This window comes from Phocoena sinus, chromosome X (assembly GCF_008692025.1).
Source record: "Phocoena sinus isolate mPhoSin1 chromosome X, mPhoSin1.pri, whole genome shotgun sequence".
Lineage (NCBI taxonomy): Eukaryota > Metazoa > Chordata > Mammalia > Artiodactyla > Phocoenidae > Phocoena > Phocoena sinus.
In genome coordinates this window covers 7,214,825-7,238,580 of record NC_045784.1, presented here as the reverse complement: position 1 = coordinate 7,238,580, position 23,756 = coordinate 7,214,825, and the positions used below count along the sequence as shown (strand labels likewise).

At 53.8% G+C, this 23,756-nt stretch overlaps 1 protein-coding gene across 4 annotated transcripts in view; it reads right to left on the bottom strand.

The window, feature by feature from the left end:
* Nucleotides 1-1,441: 1,441 nt before the first annotated feature.
* Nucleotides 1,442-23,756, bottom strand: part of SHROOM2 (shroom family member 2) — a 137,131-nt gene continuing 114,816 nt past the window's right edge. For 3 of the 4 annotated variants that reach the window (XM_032619693.1, XM_032619691.1, XM_032619694.1), the window contains 5 exons: nt 18,084-18,737; nt 13,119-13,634; nt 11,881-12,052; nt 6,652-6,924; nt 1,442-4,177 (listed from right to left, as the gene is read on the bottom strand). In XM_032619693.1, the coding sequence (XP_032475584.1) occupies nt 3,911-4,177; nt 6,652-6,924; nt 11,881-12,052; nt 13,119-13,634; nt 18,084-18,737 (1,882 nt within the window). In that variant the 3' untranslated portion in view covers nt 1,442-3,910. The remainder of the gene's footprint in view (nt 4,178-6,651; nt 6,925-11,880; nt 12,053-13,118; nt 13,635-18,083; nt 18,738-23,756) is intronic. The other variant, XM_032619692.1, reaches the window with a different exon arrangement.

Sequence of the window (23,756 nt, the reverse complement as noted above, 5' to 3'; positions counted from 1 at the left end):
TGCACCTAGAGCCCGTGCTCCGCAATAAGCGAAGCCACTGCAATGAGAAGCCTGCACACCTCAACGAAGAGTAGCCCCCCTCGCCAGAAGTAGAGAAAGCCCGTGCACAGCAACAAAGATCCAACACAGCCAAAAATAAATGAATGAATGAATTAAAAAAAAAAAATCCACCTACCAAAGCAGAGGACACGGGTTCAAGTCCTGGTCTGGGAAGATCCCACATGCCACGGTGCAACTAAGCCCGTGTGCCACAACTACTGAGCCTGCACTCTAGAGCCCGTGAGCCACACCTACTGAGCCCATATGCCGCAAGTAGTGAAACCCGCGCACCTAGAGCCCACAACAAAAGTAGCCAGTGCAACGAGAAGCCCGTGCACCGCAACGAAGAGTAGCCCCTGCTCGCCACAACTAGAGAAAGCCCAATGCAGCCAAAAATAAATAAATTTGTTAAAAACAAAAGAATCCCTCCCTCTCAATTGGCTAACCTTCGGGTCCCACCAACCTGCTGCACAGCAGAAGCGTTTCTAATCCGCCAACCAGGAGCAACTGCCGTGTGCTGGGTGGTTCCGACAGATGCGTTTGGATGCAGGGAAGGCACTTCCTCCAGATCCAGAATACAGTGACGGCAGCATTAGTGTGGACGCTTCCACTGGCACCCCTCTGATCCAGGCACGGGTCCTGAGCACACGAACACATCAGCTCAACTGCTCTCACAACAGCTCTCCTCCAACTGCAAAGGAGGAGGCTGAGGCTGGAGAGGCTGGCACACGCTCACAGCCGTACGCCTGAAGTGACAGAGCTGGCTGTGCTCCAGGAACTTGGCTTCAGGTCCTGGACGATTTAGTGCTCTTCGGTATCAGACCCTGGTGTGGGTGGTGTGGTCCATCAACGGCCCCAATTCTTCACACCTCCCTGTAGCCACATTCTGCCACGTGACTTACGGTTCCTTCCACTGAAGGGGTAGAGCACATGCCACACCCTCTGACTTCGGGTTTGGCTGTGGCACTTGCTTTGGCAACGGAAGGTTAGCAGGTGCACTCTAAGCAGAGCCAGGAAAAGCACCGCTGGGACTGGGCTTGTTCTCTTATGCGTCTGCCACTGACCTGCCCAGGCCAAAGTCCTGGCGCCGGGAGGAAGGTGACAGGCACGTGGGGCAGAGCCTGATCTACAATTTCATGAGCTAACGGAATACGTCTCACTGGACCCTGCTGAGATTTTATAGTGCTTGTTACACAGCACTGCTGTGGCAGGCACTGACTTATACAACCTGTGTCCGTGACATTTTCCTGACTGCAAATTGACTGCCCTTTACTAGACTGGCAGAAATAGTCACATACATACATACATAGAATTAATCCCACCATTTATCAATGGTTGAAGAATCTAATGTAAGGATATTGCAATTCTTTAAAAAAAAGATGTAAATCAAAGACATGCTCGGTTCACTGAAGGACACCATTTATTTTGTGAACGTCAAGCAGAATGATCTGTTGAGACGTAAGTGAAAGTATTGAGTGTGAAATCTGTACGCATCTTCCAGAGTGGACTGCAGGAGAGAAGCCAAAGGCGCGACGCCCCTGACTGGAATCTCGCTGTACAGAACATTCCACAGCTGAGCTATGACTGAGAGTGAGCTATCAGCCACCACCGAAGAATGCCAAGGGCAAAACATTAGCACCAGATTGTCTATATGCAATAACATAACTATATACAAAGTTATGTACATTGACTCACTGCAATCTGTGGGTCCCCACTAACCAGACATTTAAGAGGCAAACGGGAATGTTGTGATTCTATGTGCTTCGTTAAAAGGACAGTAGAGCACTATATATTGCTATGTAGAAGAGAAAGTTCTCAAAAGACACCAAAAAGCTGGATACAGACACAAATTCTATTTTCACATTTTACAGACATATCATCAAAATGATCACAATACTGTATTTGAAGGGAAAGAATCACAGGTAAAAGCTTTGTGACAATTCAAAACACACTGAAATCACCGTGGTTGTCTCCCCAAAGGAGGAAGCAGGGGCAGTGGGGGGGGGGGGCGTCCATGGACAGCCAGCTTTACCTTTCCTGACGTGATCAGTTTTCACAGCAAGTGACCCACGCCACGTGGCAAGGACACTTCGTTGGCAGAAGACGGATTTTTCAAGTCAGGAATAGCTTAATTGAATAAGAGTAAAAACTGTTGAAAAGGCATTCTCTTTGGCGTCGGTGGGCTGCCAAAGGAGTGTTTATTTTGCCAGCATCACTGACGCCTGCCAGGTCGGCCTCCCCTATGGGTGCACGGAGGTCACTGCGGCAGCCCGGGAGTCCAGTCTCCCCTCTGGCTGGCGAAGCGTGGACTAGTTAGTGTCCTTTAAGACATTTGTGTGCATCTGTGTTTGGTAAAGCAGCGGCCACTGCTGACAGAGGGACATCTCCCCCCGCCGCTGGAAAACTTTTTATAGGAGTAAGAGGAATAAGGAGTAAAACGATCTCACAGACCAAACCAAAGTCCGCACATCACCTCGACGTGAAGTTATTCTAGAGCTTCTCCCGCCATTAACCACACATTTCAACAGATGAGCTTTGTGACGAAACTCACCGCTCCACAGTGATCAGATTAAAAATAAGTACGTGAGAACCACGCCACTGGTGGCTAAAACATCGATTCACGTGCTTACTCGCCATGCACATATCCTCTTTGGTGAAGTGTCTATTTCAGTCTTTTGCCCACGTTTTAATCGGGCTGTTTGTTTTCTTACTGTTAAGTTTGAGCGTTCGTATACATTCTGGATACAAACGGTTTGTCACATACATGATTTGCAAGTTATTTTCTCCTAGCCTGTGATCTGTCCAGTGGAAAGTGACAGCTTGACAGTTTTCTTTAGTAAACAGACTCTTTACCATCTCACAATTTCAACCACTAAAAAAGGGTACAGGAGCTGTATACTGTGTGGCAGAAAAAGATTGGGTCTAGGAGTTCTGTGGTCCACCGGGACCTCTGAGAAACCAGAGCAACGGTTCTTAAACGGTGTGTGGCCCTTACGGCACGGTAACAAATAGAGGCAAAAAGAGAGAAATTGCCAATTGTCATTAAGGATCATACACACACAAAATAAATGTTCTGGGGAAAGAGTAAGTTAAGAAATATCTCGTCGGCCTTAAGCAAAAAAACACCTAGCAAGCACATTACTACTGGACACGCTTTTAGCCAAGTAATTTCTCTTTGCAGGAAAATACCATTTGAACCGTGACGTCGGCCGAGAAGTCCTAAAACCGTGTGTCTGCTTTGCGTGTGTTTTAAAGCGCGAACGCTATTTAAGTGGCAATTTTAGAATGAGTGAACCCAACATGTAAGCTCTTCTTTTCACAGTTGGTTTTTAACCACATGGAAAACCATTCACCTTTGTAGAGTGTTACTAAAGTATCATGATCATTCTTTTATGACAGACACAGCAAACGCTCAACACTTCTGGGCCAACAGGAGAAGCCGGCAGCCGCCACCTCCCGTGACCCACCAGAGAGGTCATGTGCTGGGCTTTGCCCGGCACGCGCTCATTGCCTCCTGAGAGGAGGAAGGGGTGCAGCATGGGAAGACGGAAGGGCAGACCCGAGCTGGCCAGGACCACGTGCGTGCACCTCGGGACCAGAGCCCAGTCCGTACTCGGGAACTCACCGTTCACTGGGCGCCACGTGGGGTTGCTTCCAGGCCGAGGGTGATGGGGAGCCACTCTGCTCAGCATTCAAGAGGGGAACTAAGACATTCAAGCAATCATCCCAAATGCACCCACGGAAATTATTGCTTTTCTAATGGCCATTTGGTTCTGGGAGGGATTCTCTCTCCAGGACCTAAGTCCAGGCTGCGGTTTTCATCTGCCTCCTCTTGCGTGCCCTGCCGGGGAGGTGTCGGGCGGCCCGCCCCTCACTTGCCCCTGTCGGGCGGAAGGCTGTCCAGCAGGCACTTGAGCTGCTCTTCGCCCAGGTGGATCTTGTCCTCCAGCTCGCGCTGCTCGATGAGGAGGGCCGACTTCATCCTCACGAAGTGCGCGTAGTCGGCCAGGCTGTCCTGGCTGAGGTAGCTGGCCAGGATGTCAGACACGATGCCCTCCCGGCGGTCCAGGTTCTCCTTCAACTCCTTGGCGTCCTCGTGCTGCTGGATCAGGACCCGCTGCTTCTCGAGCAGGGATTGCTGGAGAGACAGAGAGAGACGAGGCTGCTGGGGACCAGGCAATGGCGGTGGGGGGGGGGGGGGGGCCGTGTCCGGCCAACGCCTCCAACACACCCGGCAGCTCTTTTGGGGGCTGGTCCAGTGGAGACCCTGACGCCACCCGAGCTAGGGACCCGCGCAGAAGCACCTGGGGCGTGGGCAGGAGGCACCTCGCAGAGCGGAGGCCCCAGCGCCAGCTCCCCCGCTGGTGCTCTTGGGCCACTGCCACCTCCACTTGCTCCTGTCTTCGTGAAAGGCCGTGAGGAACACGGGAGCCATGCAGGCACGAAATGCTCCAGGACCGGGAGATGCTCAGAAAGAGCAAAGGGCTGAGGCAGCCGGTGCGCGTCCAAGGCCTTTCCCTGCCAATACTGTGGCCAAACGGACACAAGGCGCGGGTTCTAAAGAGATTCCAGGGCAGGACCGCTAGACCCTTGCGGCAGACGGAGCTGCAGCCCGGGAGCAAAGCTGTAGCAGAGGCCATGAGAGGGGGCGGCGGGGAGAGACCGCGCCTGTCGGGGAGGTGCCCTCTCTCCTTCCGAGGGTCCCGCCCTGGGTCACACAGACGCCCCCGTTTCCAGAACGCAGCTCTCACAGTCGCTGTCTGCCCACAGGGCGCGCCCCCACTTCCCCCGCCCTCTCTAATGAAAACTGAGGGGGGGAGAGGTGAATGCGGTAGATGTCTGCAAGTGCCGACTGGCAGAAGCCACGGACGCCCTGTCCTCGGTGCGAGTTTCTGACACCAGCAGGGCCACGTTGCAGCTTGGACATTCTACCCACGGCCACGCGCGAGCATCCAGGGTGCGGGAGCACTCCACAGAGCACTGATCCACAGAAAGAGCTCAGAAAAGGTGAGCTGCTATTAAACGGAAGCAGACAGCAGAAACTGCCCCTGGGGTGAGGCTTCCGGGAAGCGCCCCTGACTGCACAACCTTTCGGGGTCACCTGTTCCGGGGGACATCTTGAGCTTCAGGTGTATTTTCACGGCAAGAGGCAAGGTATAAGGCCAATTAATGCCACCCGAAAGGGAAACAGACCTCAACTGATGGAAGAAATGCGGTTCGGGCCACTAAGGTCAGTTGGGCTCCCTGGCAACTAGAAGCTGCTGATGGGAGGGAGAGATTCACGTGTCTGCATCTGCCCACGTGCTCATTTTCTACCTGGGAAGACAGGGGAAGCCGCCTACAGCCTGAGGCCACATCTTTCCACTCGTTAGCGTGCCTGTCTCTGCAAACCGCAACTTTCCCAAGCCCTGGCTGCCTGACACGGAGGTTTTCACCCAGCACCGGCCACACGGGAGGCTAGCCCACTGTGCTGCACCTGGACGCGGCAACCGAGCACTCCTTTTGGGTCCACGAAGGTGACGCTGCATCAACCACACACAGCCGAGGGGGAGAGAGCCTGTCTGCTTCTCCTCCCTACCACGGACCCCCTAGGGATGCAGTTGAGAGCTATGCAGCCAGGTCCCCAGGAGGACCACGGGCATGGTCCCCAGTGCGTGATTGCTCCTACTTCCTCCAATTCTAAATAAGGCTTTGTCAGTTCCAAGCAAAGGGAGATACGGATGAGCTGAGCTGCAAAGACAATACTATTTTTCATTTAAACCGATACTTGAGAGTTAGTATACTACTTCCATTACAAGTCAGTCTCTTTCCCATTCATGTTATTTCCCTAAGTTCTTTCAGATAAACTTGGCAAAGATGGCATGAGCAGCAAAATGGAATGCGACTGTAACCCAAGGGGATCGGGGTCCAAAGCCCCAGTTACTTTTTCGACCCTTATGCAATACGTTCTGTGATTGATAGTCACTAATGACTTGGCTAAGCACAAAAGATCACGGGCTCAAAGCCATGCGCTTTGTAAGATCTTTCTGTGTAACCTGAAACCACGCTCACCTGGAGTCCAGGGGGAGGGGTGCCTTTTCTGCTCCCCTTGTAGAGAAGTTAAGGTGCCTTATTAATGACGAAGATGATCATTTTGAAGGCCTATTATGTGCAAAGAAGCAAACTAGATGTGCTCCTGCTACCTGACCTACGAAGTAGTAAAGCCTGTAAGGTAGATGGTGTCTTGCATGTGCAAAGAGCAGACACGCAGACCCACTAAGAAATGTCCCAAGTTGCACTGCTGTGAAGGGAGGAGGAAAGCAGACCCTGCCGGCCCTCTTGTGAAGTCCCAGCAACCAAGTCACCATAAAACGCCACTGTCAGTGGGTGCCGAGGACTCGTCAGGCAGTGGGGGAGCTCCACTTACCAACGTACCTGCGGACGCGCGCCATGCCGCCTTCCCCCCTCCCGCTACAAGGACGGAGCAAGCACGCCCTGGGCGTTCAACGGCGTCTTGCGCTACGAGGCGTACAGGTGGCCGCGGCGGCTGAACGAGGCTTCCCGGCGGTCTGCTCCACCCCCCACAGGAAAGCCACACCCCCCCCATCCCAGGTCAGCCCTGGCCACAGTTACCCGATCGCCAGGAGCAGTGCCGTCGTCCAGATTGTTGAGGGCGTTTTCCACGCGGGCCAGGCGGCCGGACAGCGACAGCAGGAGGTTCACCACCTTGTCCAGGTCCCCGATGAACATGCGGAACTTGTCGAACTCGTTGGGCTTGCAGACGGCCTTGGCCAGGGCCTCCACCTCGTCGCCCAGCGCGCTGTTGGCCTGCATGTCCTCCCGCAGGCTCTGCCGCGCCTGCCGCAGCACCTGCAGCTTGCGACCGATGCTCTCGATGAGCTCCTGCTGTGGGCACAGGGCAGGGGACGCGGTCAGGGCCGCCTCGCGGCACCCCCTCACACATCCCGGATCTGCGGGCAACTCAGCTCAGCCGGGCGGCGGCTTGTCTGGCGTCAGTAAGTAACAGGGGGACTTCCCTGGCGGCGCAGTGGTTGGGAATCCGCCTGCCAATGCAGGGGGCACGGGTTCGAGCCCTGGTCCGGGAAGATCCCACACGCCGCAGAGCGGCTAAGCCCGTGCGCCACAACTACTGAGCCTGCGCTCTAGAGCCCGCGAGCCACAACTACTGAAGCCCAGGTGCTGCAACTACTGAGGCCCGCGTGCCTAGAGCCCGTGCTCCACAACGAGAAGCCACTGCAATGAGAAGCCCGCAGCAACGAAGACCCAACGCAGCCAAAAATAAATATAACTAACTGGGGCTGTTTAAGACTAGGGGAAGGATAAGGCCTTCCTGTTCAATCATTGGTGTTTGATTTAGAAACGGAACAGAACAAACCTGTTCTCACTCTGTGCCTGTCCTATCAGACTATGCAGGAGTGGGACCCCTGGGGCTACTCACGGTAAACCTCGTTTCAGCCTGTATGTTTGCAAGGATTCTCCGGGCCTCTGTGATACCCTGTGCTTCCTTCTTTGTTTTTGTTTTTTCTGGCCGCGCTGTGCGGCTTGTGGGAGCTTAGTTCCCCGACCAGGGATCACACCCACGCCCTCAGCAGTGAAAGCGCCGAGTCCTCACCCCTGGACCACCGGGGGAAGTCCCTGCGCTTCCTTCTTTGGCAGTTCCCAATTGGAAGACTTACATGCACACAAGTTATTGAGTCTGGTACTGAACACCTGGTACTGAACTCCATGAGTAAAACGTGTTTTCCATGTAGAATTAGCAATAAAAATTAAGAGAAATGAAGGATGTCAATGAACTAGGCAAGTCTTTCAGAATAAGAAAGTACTGATCTCCATCTGACCAAAATTAAATAAATGACTTCTTTAAACGTCAGGCAATACACGTGCTGCCACGTTCACCGTCCTGCCTCTCTTCTCGTGTGCTGTTCTGACCAAAATTAAATAAATGACTTCTTTAAACGTCAGGCAATACACGTGCTGCCACGCTCACCGTCCTGCCTCTCTTCTCGTGTGCTGTTCTGACCAAAATGTAAATAAATGACTTCTTTAAACGTCAGGCAATACACGTGCTGCCACGTTCACCGTCCTGCCTCTCTTCTCGTGTGCTGTTCTGACCAAAATTAAATAAATGACTTCTTTTTTTTTTTTTTTTTTTTTTTTTTTGCGGTACGCGGGCCTCTTACTGCTGTGGTCTCTCCAGACGCACAGGCTCAGCAGCCATGGCTCACGGGCCCAGCCGCTCCGCGGCATGTGGGATCTTCCTGGACCGGGGCACGAACCCATGTCCCCTGCATTAGCAGGCAGACTCTCAATCACTGCGCCACCAGGGAAGCCCAATAAATGACTTCTTTAAACGTCAGGCAATACACGTGCTGCCACGTTCACCGTCCTGCCTCTCTTCTCGTGTGCTGTTCTGAGCAAAATGTAAATAAATGACTTCTTTAAACGTCAGGCAATACACGTGCTGCCACGCTCACCGTCCTGCCTCTCTTCTCGTGTGCTGTTCTGTGGCATTAAGGCACACGCACGGTGCTGAGCGGCTAGCACCGCCACCCATCTCCACCCTCCAAAACGGAAACTCTGACCATTCAATACGAGCTCCCCATTCCCCCCTCCCACCAGCTCTTGAAATGACACGTACAAAGACCTTTTCATCGGTCGCCATCGCGGCACCATGTGGTCCGAGTTGAGGGGCAGAGAAAGCAGATTATCTGTCTCGTGGGTCATCACATTTGAGAAAAATTACAAGGACTGCTCAGAAGGGGTCCAGCAGGGAAGCCTTCCCCAGAAAAACCCTGTTCCCATGACCACGGACGTGCTTCTGCTGTTAAACCCACGCATGGCAGATGCCAACCGGCAGCCCGCCCTGACACGGTGAAGGGCCAACGGCGAGAAGCAAAGTCACCCGTTGTCCTTTTCGGAACCCTGCTGCCACCCGCCCTGTACGAGTCCGCCAACGTCGTGTTGACGGACACGGCAGGTTACGTGGGGTTTAGGAGGCCAACGCATCCCTGTGCTAGCCCAAGGCTGGAGTGATGAAAACGGAGGCAGAGCTCTGTTGCCCGCACCAAAATGAGGATTAAACAATTAGTTGGAATGTTAAGTCCGATTAGGATTTTTAAACTCAAGTCTGTTGCTCCACAGTGAGTAACACTATTTTATGTACAACGGAAGGCTCAGTCTCGTGAAACCCTCCAGGATGGTGTCCAGAGCTGAGCAGGGAGCAGTTGCCCCGACCTCCAGGGCTAACATGAAGATGGGTGAAATCCCCGGAGGCTTAGCCCGCTGCTTGGCATGCAGTAGGTGCCTGTCCACAGCTGCTGCCGGCAAGACCGCAAGTGTGCCTGAGAGGCTGCTCCGAGCTCACCGCGACCGTTCGGTAGACACTGCCCCATCCCAGGGACTCTTCGGGCAGGAGAAAAAAAAAAAAAAAAACCCACCTCGGGAGACCCGCTGAAGCACTGGAGGCACCCTACACTTCGTACGCCTGATACGGGTGATCTGTGTCTCAGGACGATGCTTCGAAAGAGGGTCTCCATGCAGCATTTTTCCTATCAAGCGAGCCATCAAGTCCGCCCAAGCGCACCTGCACGGCCCTCCCTTCTCCTCGTCCCGTGCACACTTTGTAAGCGCGTGACACCGTAGATATGAGGGCACTGGAAAGGCAGCAGAGGCAGCACAGCCAAGAGAACAGGACTACTGGGTCGGCGACAGCGCTGAGCCAGCGCTTAAAGCATTTCCTGCTTGGGGTGCAAGTGCCCGACATACGCTTACTGAACCAAAAACGTCAGCTGGCTTAGGAATTTAATCCTGGTGGGGTGATGGGCAGGGGGCAAGCTCACAGTGACTCATGTCAATCCCAAAGCCGCCATCTATGGGGAGGCAGTGCCCGGCACCTCGTGCCCCCAAAGAAATCGGAAGAGGCCCCAGACAGATGAAAGGAACGGTACCAAGGCTGCTGCTTCCCAAATTCAGTACATCATGAGAAACAAAGGCATAGTATAAAGAACATAGTTCTTTGCATCTAGGGTGTGGACGGAATTAAAACTGTCCAAACTGGATGTTTTTTCTAGGTGTATGAGAATAACAACTTTGTTTTTTTTTAATTCATTATTTTTAAGAACGTGGAAAACACAACCAGAAGAAAGCAAATGGTGCCCTGTGCCAGACATAGGGCCTCTAAAATCCCAGGACCAAAACTCTTAGTTTTCATTTCCTTTTTAAATTAAAAAAAGGCTATCACTTCCTAAATTGAAAGTCACTTTCTCTTACACAAGGGTCAGGGTATTTCTTCTGGAATGGGTTTGTCTATCATATTTGAAACCCATCAATGGCATTTTTTAAACAACTAGCAATACGAGGAGGTATTAAACATTATCCTTTGCAAGGGTCTTGTCAAAACAAATTGGTATTTTTTATGAAAGCCCCTTCCGAGATGCTAAGTGTACGGAAACATGCACCAAATGCTGGTTCCCTCCTTTTTTTCTCCTGGTGCATGCAAAGCCCCTGGAATAAACCAACAGCACATGCTATCCTCTGAAACTGACTGCCTTGGGCAATTCCTTTCTCCCTTTATGCTAAATCCTTCCTAAAAAAAAAACAGGTAATCACACCTAAATGTCACAAGTCTGGCCCGTTGACATGCCATGAAGATTTGAAGCTCATACAGTAGTGAAGACATTGGCACTGAGAGTAATAATTTTGTCCCTACCGTGACCTCATGGTTACACGCTATTTCACCTCTGACCTCCTCTCTAATCCTCCCCCTTCCTTGTCCACACAGCTGCAGCTATTGGTCGCCGCTGCTTCCCCAACGTGTCACAAAACTCCCACCCCAGGGCCTTTGCACTTGCTGCCCAAACCCCACTCCCCCAGACCCTCCCCAGATCAACCAGACATTCGCTCACGCCACTCCAGGCCTCTGATCATCCGCTCATCAGAGCCTTCTCTACAATCATACTCCTTTACCTCTCGCTATTCCTTCACGCTGTTTTAGTTTTCTGACCACCCGACCTACTCCATTAAGGGTTGGCAAACTTTTTCTATAAACGGCCAAACAGTAAATATTTTAGACTTCAGGGGCCACACAGCCACTGTTGCAACTACTCAACGCTGCTGGAGTAGCGTGAAAGCTACCAGAGACCATATGTAAATGAATGAGTGTGGCCGTGTTGCAATAAAGCTGTATTTACAAGAGCAGGTGGGGGGCACGGATTGGCCCACGGGGCCCTGTTTGTTTTTTTTGTATTTGCTTTTACGTTGGCTATCCATCTCCTCTGTGAGCACACAAGTGCCTTCAGGGAAATAAGGACTGACTCCAGTCTGTTTTGTCTACTGCTGTATCCCCAAGCGCCTGGGTGAGTTTTTGGAGTTGAACAGATGATGCTTTTTGGTTAACAACGCACTTCACAATATACTGTTGAATTTAAGTAACATCATCGGATCACAGATACTTGAAAACGGAGAGTCAAAGAGGACATGTGCCTTGCGGAAGGTCATACAATTAAGCCCTCTGGATTTAACTGGGGTAGAAGAGACATTATCAGTTGACCTTAAAATGAGAGAGACTGGTGGTGGCCACCTAGCTAATTTGACACTGGATCTCATTACAAAGAGATGGCAAAGAGACCCTGGCAGAGAGGCCCAATTTTAGAACAGAAGACTCACCCACAAAGGGCTTAATACACAGGCCCAAATGTCAGCGTCCCACATAGAAGCCCAACACCAACGGCGCTCGGCGCAGGGCCCAGGGTCGGGGTGGAGCCGGGTGCCGCCCCCAGCCGGCCTGCCTGCCTGCCAGCCAGCCAGCCGGTGCGTTCTCGTTTGGAATTGCAGCTCCCCTACCTTCTTCACCGACAGGTCGTGGTCGGCGTCACTCCCTGAATCCTCTTCGGCTTCTTGCTGGTCCTGCAGGTCTTTCATCTTGATCAGGAGCTCCGCCTTGGGGGCCGAGGTGCTGTAGTAGGTGGAGGTGGTGGCCAGGGACACGGCCGCCGGCACACTCAGCTCCTCCTTCCTGGGTAACAAAACGTCAGAACACCCGTTAGCTCTGAGCGTACACACAGACGTGCCCGCGAGTCCCACAGCCTGGGCTGTGACCGGCAAATGGTGGTGCTAACGGAAAGGCACCAGCTAGAGAGATGAGACAGCAGGAGTGGGGAAGGAGTAGGTTGTGAGGTCAGAACTAAAACACCCCGCCAAGTGGTGCTCGAAGGCGCGCCCCGGAGGGAGGAGAGTGCAGTGGTATCCGCCGGGAGCCCGAGGTCTACGGGGAGAGGTCTGCCGCTATCCGTAGGCGTGGCCGCACGCCCAAGGTCACCGGGCACCTTTCTACCAGCAGCCGCATTTGCTGCTTCTTGTTACGGCCTGACTTCCTGTCTGCCTGGTACTCCCGCCTACCATCAGTCAACGATGCTTATGGAGACCATGTACAGAAACGGGAGAGAGGTGAGCAGATACACCTTTGTGGGCAGGTGACTGAAGGACAGGGGCTGGAAAGCGCTCTTTACGAAACCTATTGCAGCAAGTTCACTCCCTCACTTAAATAAGCAACAACAGAAAGCCTCTTTCATAAACACACATACTAAGAAGTAGTCTCAACTTTCACTCCTCTTGTGACAAGTTTCTCAACTTCTGTACTAGTGACACTTGGGGCCGGACCATTCTTTGATGGGGGGCCGTCCCGTGCATTGTAGAGCAGCAAGCAGCATCCCTGGTCTCCACCCACTGGATGCCGGGGGCACCTCTCCCAGCGGTGACAACCGAAAGTGTATCCCGACAGTGCCAACTGTCCCGTGGCGGGAGACAACACCGCCTCGTGAGAAGAAGCCCCGTGGGCATCTCCGGAAACGTGTATTTTCACATCTTTGCCAGGACCTGACGTCATCATCCCCAGAATGGGCTTTTAATTTCGGGAGGGTGACAAAAGAGCCCCAGAGTGCTAATAAGCACTCATGGAAATCTGTCCCCAAAGAGCAGTCACGAAAACAAACAGATACACTCCCTTGCCCTTGTAAGCCTAAGAGGCACCGGGCAAAACCACATCCAGCCAGGGGGCAGAACCCAGGGCGGCGTCTACTCACTTCTCCTCCGTGGTTCTGGGAGAGGGGATTTTGGGGAGCAGCTTCCTCCGCTGCTGAGCTTCTTCCAAGAGGTGCTCGTCTTTGGGGAAGATGCCCTCCATAAGGTCCATGGTGGTTTTGATCTTCATGCTGGGGTCCAGGATATCCGCCAGGGACTTATCCTTGCCCGCGATCTCGCGGGCCAGCTCCTCCGACTTGAGGTCTTCGGCAGTCCTCTCTTTGGCCTTCACGTAGCTGAGCGTGGGCGTGGAGGCCCGGCTGTCCTTGGCCGTGGGCACCGGGGTGCCAGGGGGCTGGGGCTCGGCGCCCTGGCGGCTGTACAGGCAGAAGCGGGAGTAGGACTGCTCGGACGTGCTAAGCGTCTTGATGTGGTCCCGCTCGAGCCCGCTGGGCAGCACGGGTGGCTCCGGGACGCGGGCCAGGCCCTGGCGGCTCTCCTTCTCGGGCTGGCTTTCCGAGTGCACAATCTTGATGGGCACCATCTTCACCGTGGTGTTGTCCATCACCCGCTCGATTCTGCAAAGAGAAGGGCCGTCTGTTACAGACCCACTGTACGCCAAAGCACAGACCAGAATTAGACGTTGGATGAGAAATCGGCTGGTTTCCGCATCCCCTTACAGCCCGGGAAGACTGACTCAAAGGCCTGCAGCGGCCCCAGGGGAGAAGCCTTCATGGTCACACGTCCCAGGATGGGGAGACCAGGTTGAGGAGTGCCTGCCACCCCTACCTTGATCTCCTAAGCCTCCTGGGCGTGTAGGTGTCTTTCCGTTTTCCAACAGTCACCTGCACGCCCGAAGGCACATCCGTGGGCTTACTGACAGACAGAAGGGCAGCTCATTTGCTTTTAGGTCAGTGGCAGAGCCAACGGTAAGAAGCCTGCTCAGTGAGATTTTCTTTTGCAAGGGAGCCCTGCAACAGACAGGCGTGTTTCCCAGAATTCTGTGTTTCTCGGAATTAGCGTCGGTGCGTCCGCCAGCGTCTCTCACAGCTGGGTTGCCTGCGTGGTCCTCGCGGTGGCCGGAGGACTCCTCTAGAAAAAGCAGCCGTGTTCTGAGCAGCTGCTGAGCGCCACCCGGTCCTGGTCCCGGTTGGAAGCGTGCTTGGACCCTCGTGCGCCCTGGGTCTCACCCCACCTGCCTTCCACTGCCCCACACTTCGAGCTGCCCTCCACACGGCATTTCGTACCAGACAGAGAAGAATCCAGCAGCGAACATGGGACACGCTGCTCCTGCACTACCTTGAAAATGACCCATGCAGGCGTCCTTTTAAAAAAAAAAAAAAAGTTTGTCGGTGAAAGCGGTGGAGGCACCTCGAGCAGCCACAGGGAAGAGAAAACGGAAAGGAACGGCCTGGTTGAGGCAATGGGGCTGCGTCAGGGGCCACCCGAAAGCCGGCTGGTGCCGGGGGATTCCCCGGACCAGGGCCGCTGGGACACAAATCCAAATACCCTTGAAGGACAAATTGGAGAAAGAGAGCCATCTGCTGGTAGCCAGGAGGGAAGGCAAAAGACAGGCCAAAATCCTACAACCCAAACCCCAACTTGTTCCTAACTCAGCGTAAAACCACTTCTATGGCCCGAGTGGACGTAATCTTGTGGTGCACAAGGGCCATGACACAACACATTACGGTTCTTTCCTTGTTGCTAAGGGTGGGGCACGCAGGCTACAATGAAATAACTTTTATTTTCTTCTCTCCTCCAGCAGAAACCACTGAGAGCACAGGTGTTTGTTTATTAATCTAGGTGGTCACATATAGTCCCTGTCGTGCCTTCTTAGTGAATAAATTTCTAAAGGCTGTCACTCTGTGCCAGCAGACATGCTGAACTTCCGAAGGAAAATTCTGGCATCTTAGTGAAGCAAGGACACACAAACAGGAACCCCTCTTCATTCCATCCCTTGCATTCCATGCGTAGAGACCCTCAACACCTGTTAGGGACTTCAAAGTCAGCCTGTATTTGCATCTCCCCCAGCCCCGATTCGTGGGGAAACTTAATTTCCAGTGAAGGAAACACGAGGTAAAAACAAAAACAGATCCTCCACAGGTTGTCCTATACTTTCCAACAAAGCGTCTCTTCCTGGTCATCTCTAAGCACAAATGATCTCTCCTCTTGAAACCTGAGCAGACGTTCACATTTAGGAAGTCTGATGAACTTCTACCTCAAAGTGAAGACAAGACACAGTGGACAAGACCTTACCGCAGCCAGACCGCATCCGTTCCTCATGGTAAGCCGGACCAGGAGGGATGGAGGATGCGGGCTGTGCCGGGGCTGGCCCCCTCTCCGTGCAGCGGCTCCTCCCAGAGCGCGGGCTCCGTCCAGGTGAGCCGCCGGCCACCCACAGGGGCCCAGCCCCCGGGCCAAGCAAGCAGTCCAACCCGCTGTGCTCACACACCCAGTCCCGAGGGAGCCCTCAGCCCACATGCCACCCTGGGTCTGATAAACCACAACTCCCACAAGGAGATTCTCCAACCACGAGATGCCCGAGGTGACCGCAAGACTGTCCGAACGACCCCGAAGCAGCCCCCCAAGCTCCATGTTCACACACGCTCCCAAACCCAGAAACCGGCCCCAGGAAATCTCCTAGGAACACTGCTGGGAGCAACGAAATCTCTCATCTTCACTCGCCTGTGCTGCTGGGCATTGTCTCCATGTTGTTGTAAACCAGCAAAACCCTCAAAATTTTACAAGTTTTTTCATAGTAAGCTTCCTGGCTTTACGACAGGAGTTGATGCATGTTTATTCAGAGTGAATGAGTACTCCGAAATTCCCCACAGGGTGGGAAGGCTGCACTTCCTTCCTCGCTGCATCCCTTCCGCGGCCTGGCACAAGGGAGGGCTCTGGACCTGCCTGCTGAATTCGGGAAGGCGTGTCTCAGGGACACAGGAGCTGCTCTGCACCCTGGCTGGTTCCCCAGCAGAGGTAACTGGAGGGAGGGACAGATGAACGCGGAGGGAGATGAGCGGGGCGGGTGGTGCTCAAGAAATCAGTCAGCACACGTGCAGACAAGAAGAGAGTCTCTGAGCTGTGCCCAAACACCAGGCAGCTTGCGAGGCCCCGGCCAGTGCGTTGCGCTCGCTGCCCGTTGGTGGTTGATGGTGGATATGGAGCCGGCCAGCACTCGTGTGGAGCGCCGGCCTCAGGTTCGCAGTGTATGTCAAGGGCATGCCACTCTCTCAGGCCCACGCTAACCGGTAACACCCGCTCTGGGGACGGGGACACCGAACTCCGTACATTATGAGCCACTTCCTCGGTAGGAGCTTCGTGGGTGGCGTGGCTACCGTCGGCTGCACTGTGCTCCCTGAGGGGACACATACCGAGCTAGCTCTGCACGCTGACCAGAATCGGGCGCTCTACGAGGGCTGGCACGGCGAGGGACGAGACAACCTTCGCTGTCCCAAACGACACATCGGATGGGAACAGAGCGGATGCCTGAAGACACCGGCACTCAGTACCATCAGCAAGCACTGCCGCTGGTTGTTGAAATCCCTCTCACACAAAAGACAGGGCGAGAAAACCCACACCCGCTCGGGACAAGAGAAAATGAAAACCACTCCCCACCTCCTGAAGTCTACAGACGTCATGAGCACTGAGCAAACACTTGAGCAAAGCCGTGGAGCCCGCTGTGCCCAAACCAGCTCCCGAGACTCGAGGGGCCCGGTCACCTTACCTACAGCGGTACCAATACACTCCACCAACCACACAAACTACTTCATCGCTTCTCCTCCCTTTCAGGGCTGAACAACATTGCCAACAGAAAGGAGCTCTAAGTGACACCTGCATTCTGAACGATGCAGAGCAGTGCCGGCCCGCAGGTGCAGCTGCATTTGGCCATGCCACGCATGGAGACCCAGGACGCTATCAGTACTGTTTCCTCTCTGCCAAGTTATCTTAAGGGTTAGAAAAAAAAAAAAAAAAAAAAAGTTCAAGACTCTACAGCGGGGAAATCCAGCAGAACTTTCCATGATGATGAAATCAGCCATAATCTGGGCTGCCCAGGGTGGTAGCCACTAGCCCCAGAGGGCACAACTGAGCAACGGGTTTCATTTCATTCTCATTAACTTATATAGCTATGGCCACATGTGACTGGTAGCTACTATATCAGACAGTACTGATACGCAGGGCCAGCGAATTCTTTGCTGGGGGGCCGTCCTGGGCACTGTAGGATACTAAGCGGCACCCCTGGCCTCCGCCCAACAGATGCCAGGAGCCGAGGAACAAGCCCCACGCCCAGCAGCTGTGACGCCCAAAACGTCTGCAGACACGGCCCAGTGTCCTCCTGGGGGCCGCAATGCCACCACCCCCCGGCTGAGAACCAGTGCTCTAGAGAATGAGAAGAAAGTCCCCCCACCCCCTCTATTTCTCAGTTCTTGACTGGTCCCTGCCTGACAGCATTCACCAATGGCTCAGTGGGCACAACCGACAATCCCAGGCCGGTAACTCTGAGAACAGCACCACGGGACGGGATCGAGTTTTCCTCTGCTTTAGTAAAAGGTACACACCACCTCAGCCTTTTCATATAAAAAGAACTAGAAAAAAAAGGCATGTGGAATCACTGGACATCATGTAAAACACCGATTTTGCTTGAAGGTCTCATGCTTAGGTTAAACTTGATTACAAACAGAACTCAGCTGGGAAAACCAGCCCCGCTGTGCAGAAGCCTGTAGGTAACGCAGTTATCAACCTGTCGGGCTTGGGAACAGGACCAGGGCACAGTCTACTCCCTCCTTTACCTCCCTCACCCCCGGTGGGGCAGGAAAGCCCCCAGCAAGTTGACAATCCAGCTGACCACTCGAGTGGTGGGTTCTCCCCCACGTCAGTCCCCAGGACCCACTTAAACTCCAGGACGGGGAGCCGGGAGCAAGGCGGCAGTGGTTCACCGCCCAGGAAAGGAGCGCTGAAAGCCTCCCACGGTGGAAGGGGGCCGGCAGAGGGGAAGAAGGCCTCAGGCCGCCGTCCAGAGACACTACCTGGTGGAATTATCATCCTGGACGAGCAGCGGGGGTTTGTCCGTCAGCTTCTGGGGCGCGAACTGAGGCGACGGGGAGCGCGAGGTCTCCATGGCGGAGGTCTGCAAAGGCCGGAACTTGGAAAGGAGTGGCGCCTCCCGCCGGGGCCAGCCTGCGCGCTCGTCTACATGCTGTCCGGCCGGCTCCCCCGCAGCCCGCGGGCCATCTGCCGCGGGCCGGGCGGCGTTCAGCTTCTCCGCCGGGGCGCCGGGGCTGCAGCGGGCAAGGGCCGGGCGGTCCGAGCACAAGCACACCTCCGGGGCCAGGGGGCGGGGCCTTCCGGGCGCGCCCAGGTGAGCAGCCGCAGGTGCGCCCGCCAAGGGCCTGGGCTCACGCCTGGGCGGCGGCGGCCTCTGTGGGGCGGGCCTCCGGGAGAGCGGGGCGGCGCTCAGGGGCCGGGGGTCCTGCCCCCGGGCGTGCGGGGCGGCAGGCCGGTCCGCGGGCGCGCGTTCCTCCGGGTATCTGTAATCGCAAGGAAGGGTCCCCGCCCGGCCACGGCCCTCCGGAGGCACCTCGGGAGCTTCCCGGGAGCCAGCTGGTTCAGAGACCTGGGATGGCTGCTGGGGGTCCCGCTGCGCTCCTGGACTGTCTTCTGCACACGGGGCATCTGCTTGTCTAGGGGAGAAAGGAAGAAAAATGAGCCAACGGTTCCAGTTAACATCTTCTCCCCAAACAGGACTACACCCATGTCTCCATAACCTCCTTCAGTCATGTTAAAGAATTCAATCCACATACGTTTGCCTGCGCCTGTCCCCGCTGCGATTCCTCACACAAGGCATCAACGCCAAACACACACTGGACATTCGCCAGTACGCTGGCGTGTCAAACCACAGGACAGGGGGTACGCACGTTACAGACACACACACGTGTACACACAGACTGCAATTTGGGGGCAAAATATAATTACACAAACATTTAAAAAAACAATGTGTGTAGAAGTCCTCAAACTGTGACACTCAGAAATATTTACTTCATGTTGCAACAATATTTTCATGTGGCTTATTTCGGGAAATTGCCATATACAAAGGGACAGAACTTTCTAAGACAGGCAGCAAGTAAACTGATAAAGAACTTTAAAATCAGGAGTCTGTTATTAAATATAAGAAAAACAGAGACTGTTCGTTTTGGAAGCTGCAGTGCGACACTGATCTTTCCATACCCATCCATTTCCACATCCGTATCCATTTCTACCTTTCCCTGAAACGTACTTACATGCGCGCACGCACGCACACACACCTGCAAAACACATGCAGGCATGCTTCACATGCACGTATAGCTGTGCCGAAGCTAAAGCCTGTGGGCGTTATAATAACCATCAAACTCGCAACAAGTCAGCCGGCCATGCCTTTGCTGCTTTCGCTGACACACTCTCTTCCGACCTGACTAATAAAATGAGCCTCTGACTGACCTTTCCATTCACAGGAAGAGCTGTTCTCTGTTAAGACACCCTCAGAGCTGTTAAAGGAGACCCTAAAAAGGGCAGCAATCAGAGACCCAGTAGGTAGAGCACAAGTGCCAGTAAGAGATGTAACCTACTGCGAAACAAGTGGGATAGAAGACCTCCTCCCCACACACCCTGGCAACCCCTTGGGGCCCTGGAGGTGTGTCCTCCTCCCGGGACACGATACCAGGCCTGGGCATTACAGATGTCCCAACCCCATCCAGGCAGCTGTACTCAAGAGTCAACTGCTCGTTGCATGTCTCTCTTGCTGTGTCCTCAGGAGAAAGGTCCCTTCCAGGTTCAATGGCTGGTCGAGAGTAGACCATGGACCACCCCCAACTCCCCTCCCTTCCCCCATCAGCCAGCTGGGGCCACACTCCCCACTGGCACTACCTCCAGCCCAGAGACAACAGCTGGAAGGGCTCAGCATCTGGAAGAGGACAGAAGAGAGCCAGACCTGCTGGGACCCTAAAAGGGGGCAGGTTTGTTCTCTGCTTCCAAATTAAGACAATATTAACCCAGCTCGGGGAAGTTAGGTGTTGTTTATTTTTTTAATCTGTATTGGGCACACATTGATGAAAGAAATGCTAACTTACTGAGGTCTGGGGAAGTCATTCCGGCTTACACATAAGTTAACTTGAATTTTATGCTAACTTAAACAGCCTGTTTGTGGCCTAGCAAACATACACTGTACATCTGCATTAATTGTTAAAGAAAAGGGCGCACTGACCACAAGTAAAGAATGTCCATGTTAAAAATAAAGATTAACTGCTTCCGTTCCTGGAAAGCCCATGCGGGCGCTCCTTCAATGCTAAGACTCCCTCTCCCAGGTGCCAAGGCCACACTGACTCGCTGTGTACGTGCTGGTCTGTTTTGAAACTGTGAAGCAGTGTATTCCTGACTTGTTTGACGTTCTTTGTTTTTGACAAGACATAAAGCTGTACCGAACGCCATGCTTCTTGGGAGCAGTTCCTCAGACTAATCTGGGAAGCAGGCTTCTCTGGGCTGTAGTCCTCAGTTTGGCTCAGATAAAACTCTTTTCTATTCCTGTTATAGATTGTTTATTGATTATTTTCATCGACAACATTAGAAGTTATCAAAATAACCCAAACAATGTAATGGATGCTTAAGAGAACAATACACAGCAGCTGTCTGGTTACAAAAGACAGAATGGCATTCAGGTGTCATCAAATGGACAACCGTGGGAGAAGTGTGCCTCACAGCTCAGATGCCCTGTCACACACTACTTCATCTGGCCTGCCGTGGAAAAGCAAACCTCGTGCCTCCCTTCCATTGAAACTATAGTGCCTCTTAAGACAGTAAAACCTAATTTATGACAATTCATGAACGCCTCCCCAATCTTTCACTTCAAAGAGTTGAGGAACACTTGAACTTTTTTGCTTACTATAAAACTCTTGAACTCTAGCATCCACAGACCCACACGAAAGCACCTGGTACCTATTAAATAAATAGCCACCACCTCATTAAAACGGAGAGTTAAATCAGCTACAATTTACTGCTAAAATCTAAGCGTCTTGGGCCATCTGGGTTCATATTTAATATGTTAATTTAAAAGGAACTCTAGGGACTTCCCTGGTGGCGCAGTGGTTAAGAATCCACCTGCCAATGCAGGGGACACAGATTCGAGCCCTGGTCCGGTTAGATCCCACATGCCTCGGAGCAGCTAAGCCCCTGCGCCACAACTACTGAAATCCGCACGCCTAGAGCCCGTGCTCCACAACAAGAGAAGCCACGGCAATGAGAAGCCCGCGCACTGCAACCAAGAGTAGCCCCCCGCCGCCCCCGCCTAGCCACAACTAGAGACAGGCCGCGTGCAGCAATGAAGACACAATGCAGCCAAAAGTAAATTTAAAAAATAAAAATAAAAGGAGCTCTATCTGCAAAGTGCCTTAGACAGGACGCGCTAAGATCTACCCAGAGAAGGTAGAGGTCACACCTGTAGGAGCAAAGCCCCACTGAGAGCGGGGGCAGTGACTCAGGTGCCCCGGGCTCCTTCCTGCCTTACTAGCGCGGCAGCCTTCGCAGGACCCGAGGGCACTCTCTAAGTGAGGGCTGCCTGGTCACCTCTCATTGCAGGAGCACAGTTAGTGCCCTGGGGCCCACCCCACATCTAACTTCAGATGGCAATTTCTGGGCCAAGTTTGTCCTCCACCCCTGATTTTTTCTTGGCTTCCTCCCGAACTTGCAAAGTGAAAGCCATAAAAGCACGAATTGGTTCTTACTGTCCCAGCTGGTAAGAATTCAGGAAATCCAGCTCACAAAGAAAAAAGGTGGGAATTCGGGGTTCTACTGGGGTCATATTCCAACCTGTGTTTCTAATAGGTTCCAAGTGACTAGTTTGTACATAATATGGATAATGTGTGTGTGTTTACATATCACGTGTGTCACACGTGTGTCTGTGTGGTATCTGTGTGTATGCACGTATATCCCCTTCTATTGTATCTTCACGGATAATTAACGGTGACAGCAAGATCCAGACGTAAAGACCAAGAAAATACAATGAGTTAAGGACTCTGCACGGGCGAGTAAGCAACTAAGTATCTCCCTGCACGCACTCCTGGGTGGACCCAGGAGCGGGGAGTCAGCAGCGCAAAGGAGAACTGCAAAGGCAGCCGCGATATATGGCTTCGGGTGCCCATTCCCCCGTGGAACACACTCAGGACCTGTTACCAAGGAGAGAGCAGCTCCCAGGGCAAGGGAGGACAGGCCGGCAGGTTCTCAGCGGCTCCGGGGGCTAGAGCCCAGCAGGCCGACTGGATGCTGTGAAGGACACGGGGAGGGGAAAGGTCCGCGACAGGACTGCAGAGGGAAACACAGCTAATCTGAAGGGGGAAGAGCGCAGGAAAGGTCACCTTCAACACTGCCCGGTAGTGCAAACACCCTGCGAGAGGACCCAAACCACTGTTAACAGCCCCAAAAAATGTAATCAGAAAAAAACAATTTATAAGTTATGTATCAAATGCTCTTGAAATCCCGTCAACACTGCTCTGATTCAAATCTCCACTTTTTTTTTTTTTTTTTGGTACGTGGGTCTCTCACTGTTGTGGCCTCTCCCGTTGTGGAGCACAGGCTCCGGACGCGCAGGCTCAGCGGCCACGGCTCACGGGCCCAGCTGCTCCGCGGCATGTGGGATCCTCCCGGATCGGGGCACGAACCCGTGTGCCCTGCATCGGCAGGCGGGCTCTCAACCACTGCGCCACCAGGGAAGCCCTCAAGTCTCCACTTCTGATCATGGTATGGAGAAGGCCAGCCCTGTGTCTAAGCACAGGCTGCATCCCTGAGAGGCGGTGGCTGTTTCCAGATGCCATCTGTTCCTGACGAGCCCGTGGCGTCGCTGGGCTCCTTGTGTCCTCGGGTGCCAGTGTTCTGCTCCCTCCCGCCCCACCTTCCGCACAGCTGCCCTGCCGTCACACAGGCCCGCGGCTCCGCCAGCCCTGCGGTCTCCCGGCCTCCGGGTAGCCCCTAGCACAGGGCTGGTCACTCTCTCTGATGACTGTACTGCTCACTGGTCTCCACTCTCACCCTGGGGCTGTGAGCACCTCGACGGAGACAGGGAGCCAGGTTTTCTTCTCCAGGGCCTCGCGGGCCATCGTTAGCTACGTGCACTGGGTCACACCACGGCCTGGACGTCTGTTACACGCACAAATGCATTCGTGGCTTTCGGTCCCCGGGCAGAAAGGTAAGGAGGGAAGACGCACTTTTTTTCGGAGATGCAGGCAGCAGGGTTCACATGAGCTTGCACGTGAACATTCCCAACATAAGCAAGTGTTTCTGCATCTCCCTGGGGTCACTAAGTCAGCACACCTCTGTAAACAGGGTGAGCGATCATCCTCGCCAAAGAGGAGAGAAAAATTCCAACTCTTTGGACAACTTAACTCACACAGGCTCCTTCCCTCCCTTCCTAAGTACTTCTGGAATCAATGATCAGAAGAGGACGCACGGCCAAGTGTGACTTGTGCCCACAGCTACGGCTGGAGGCTGTTACTCCTAACATGCTCTGGGGCCTGAGGCGGCTAGAGAGAACTAGGCCACGCCCGACTGGGGCTCCCTCGGGCACCCACTTGCAGGCGCAGAATCACTTACTAGCTATGTGCCGTCGGGCAAGTGACTGTGCCCCCACGGAGGTTCATTCCCTAACCTCCCCGGGTGAACCACAGGCCACATGGGGTCGC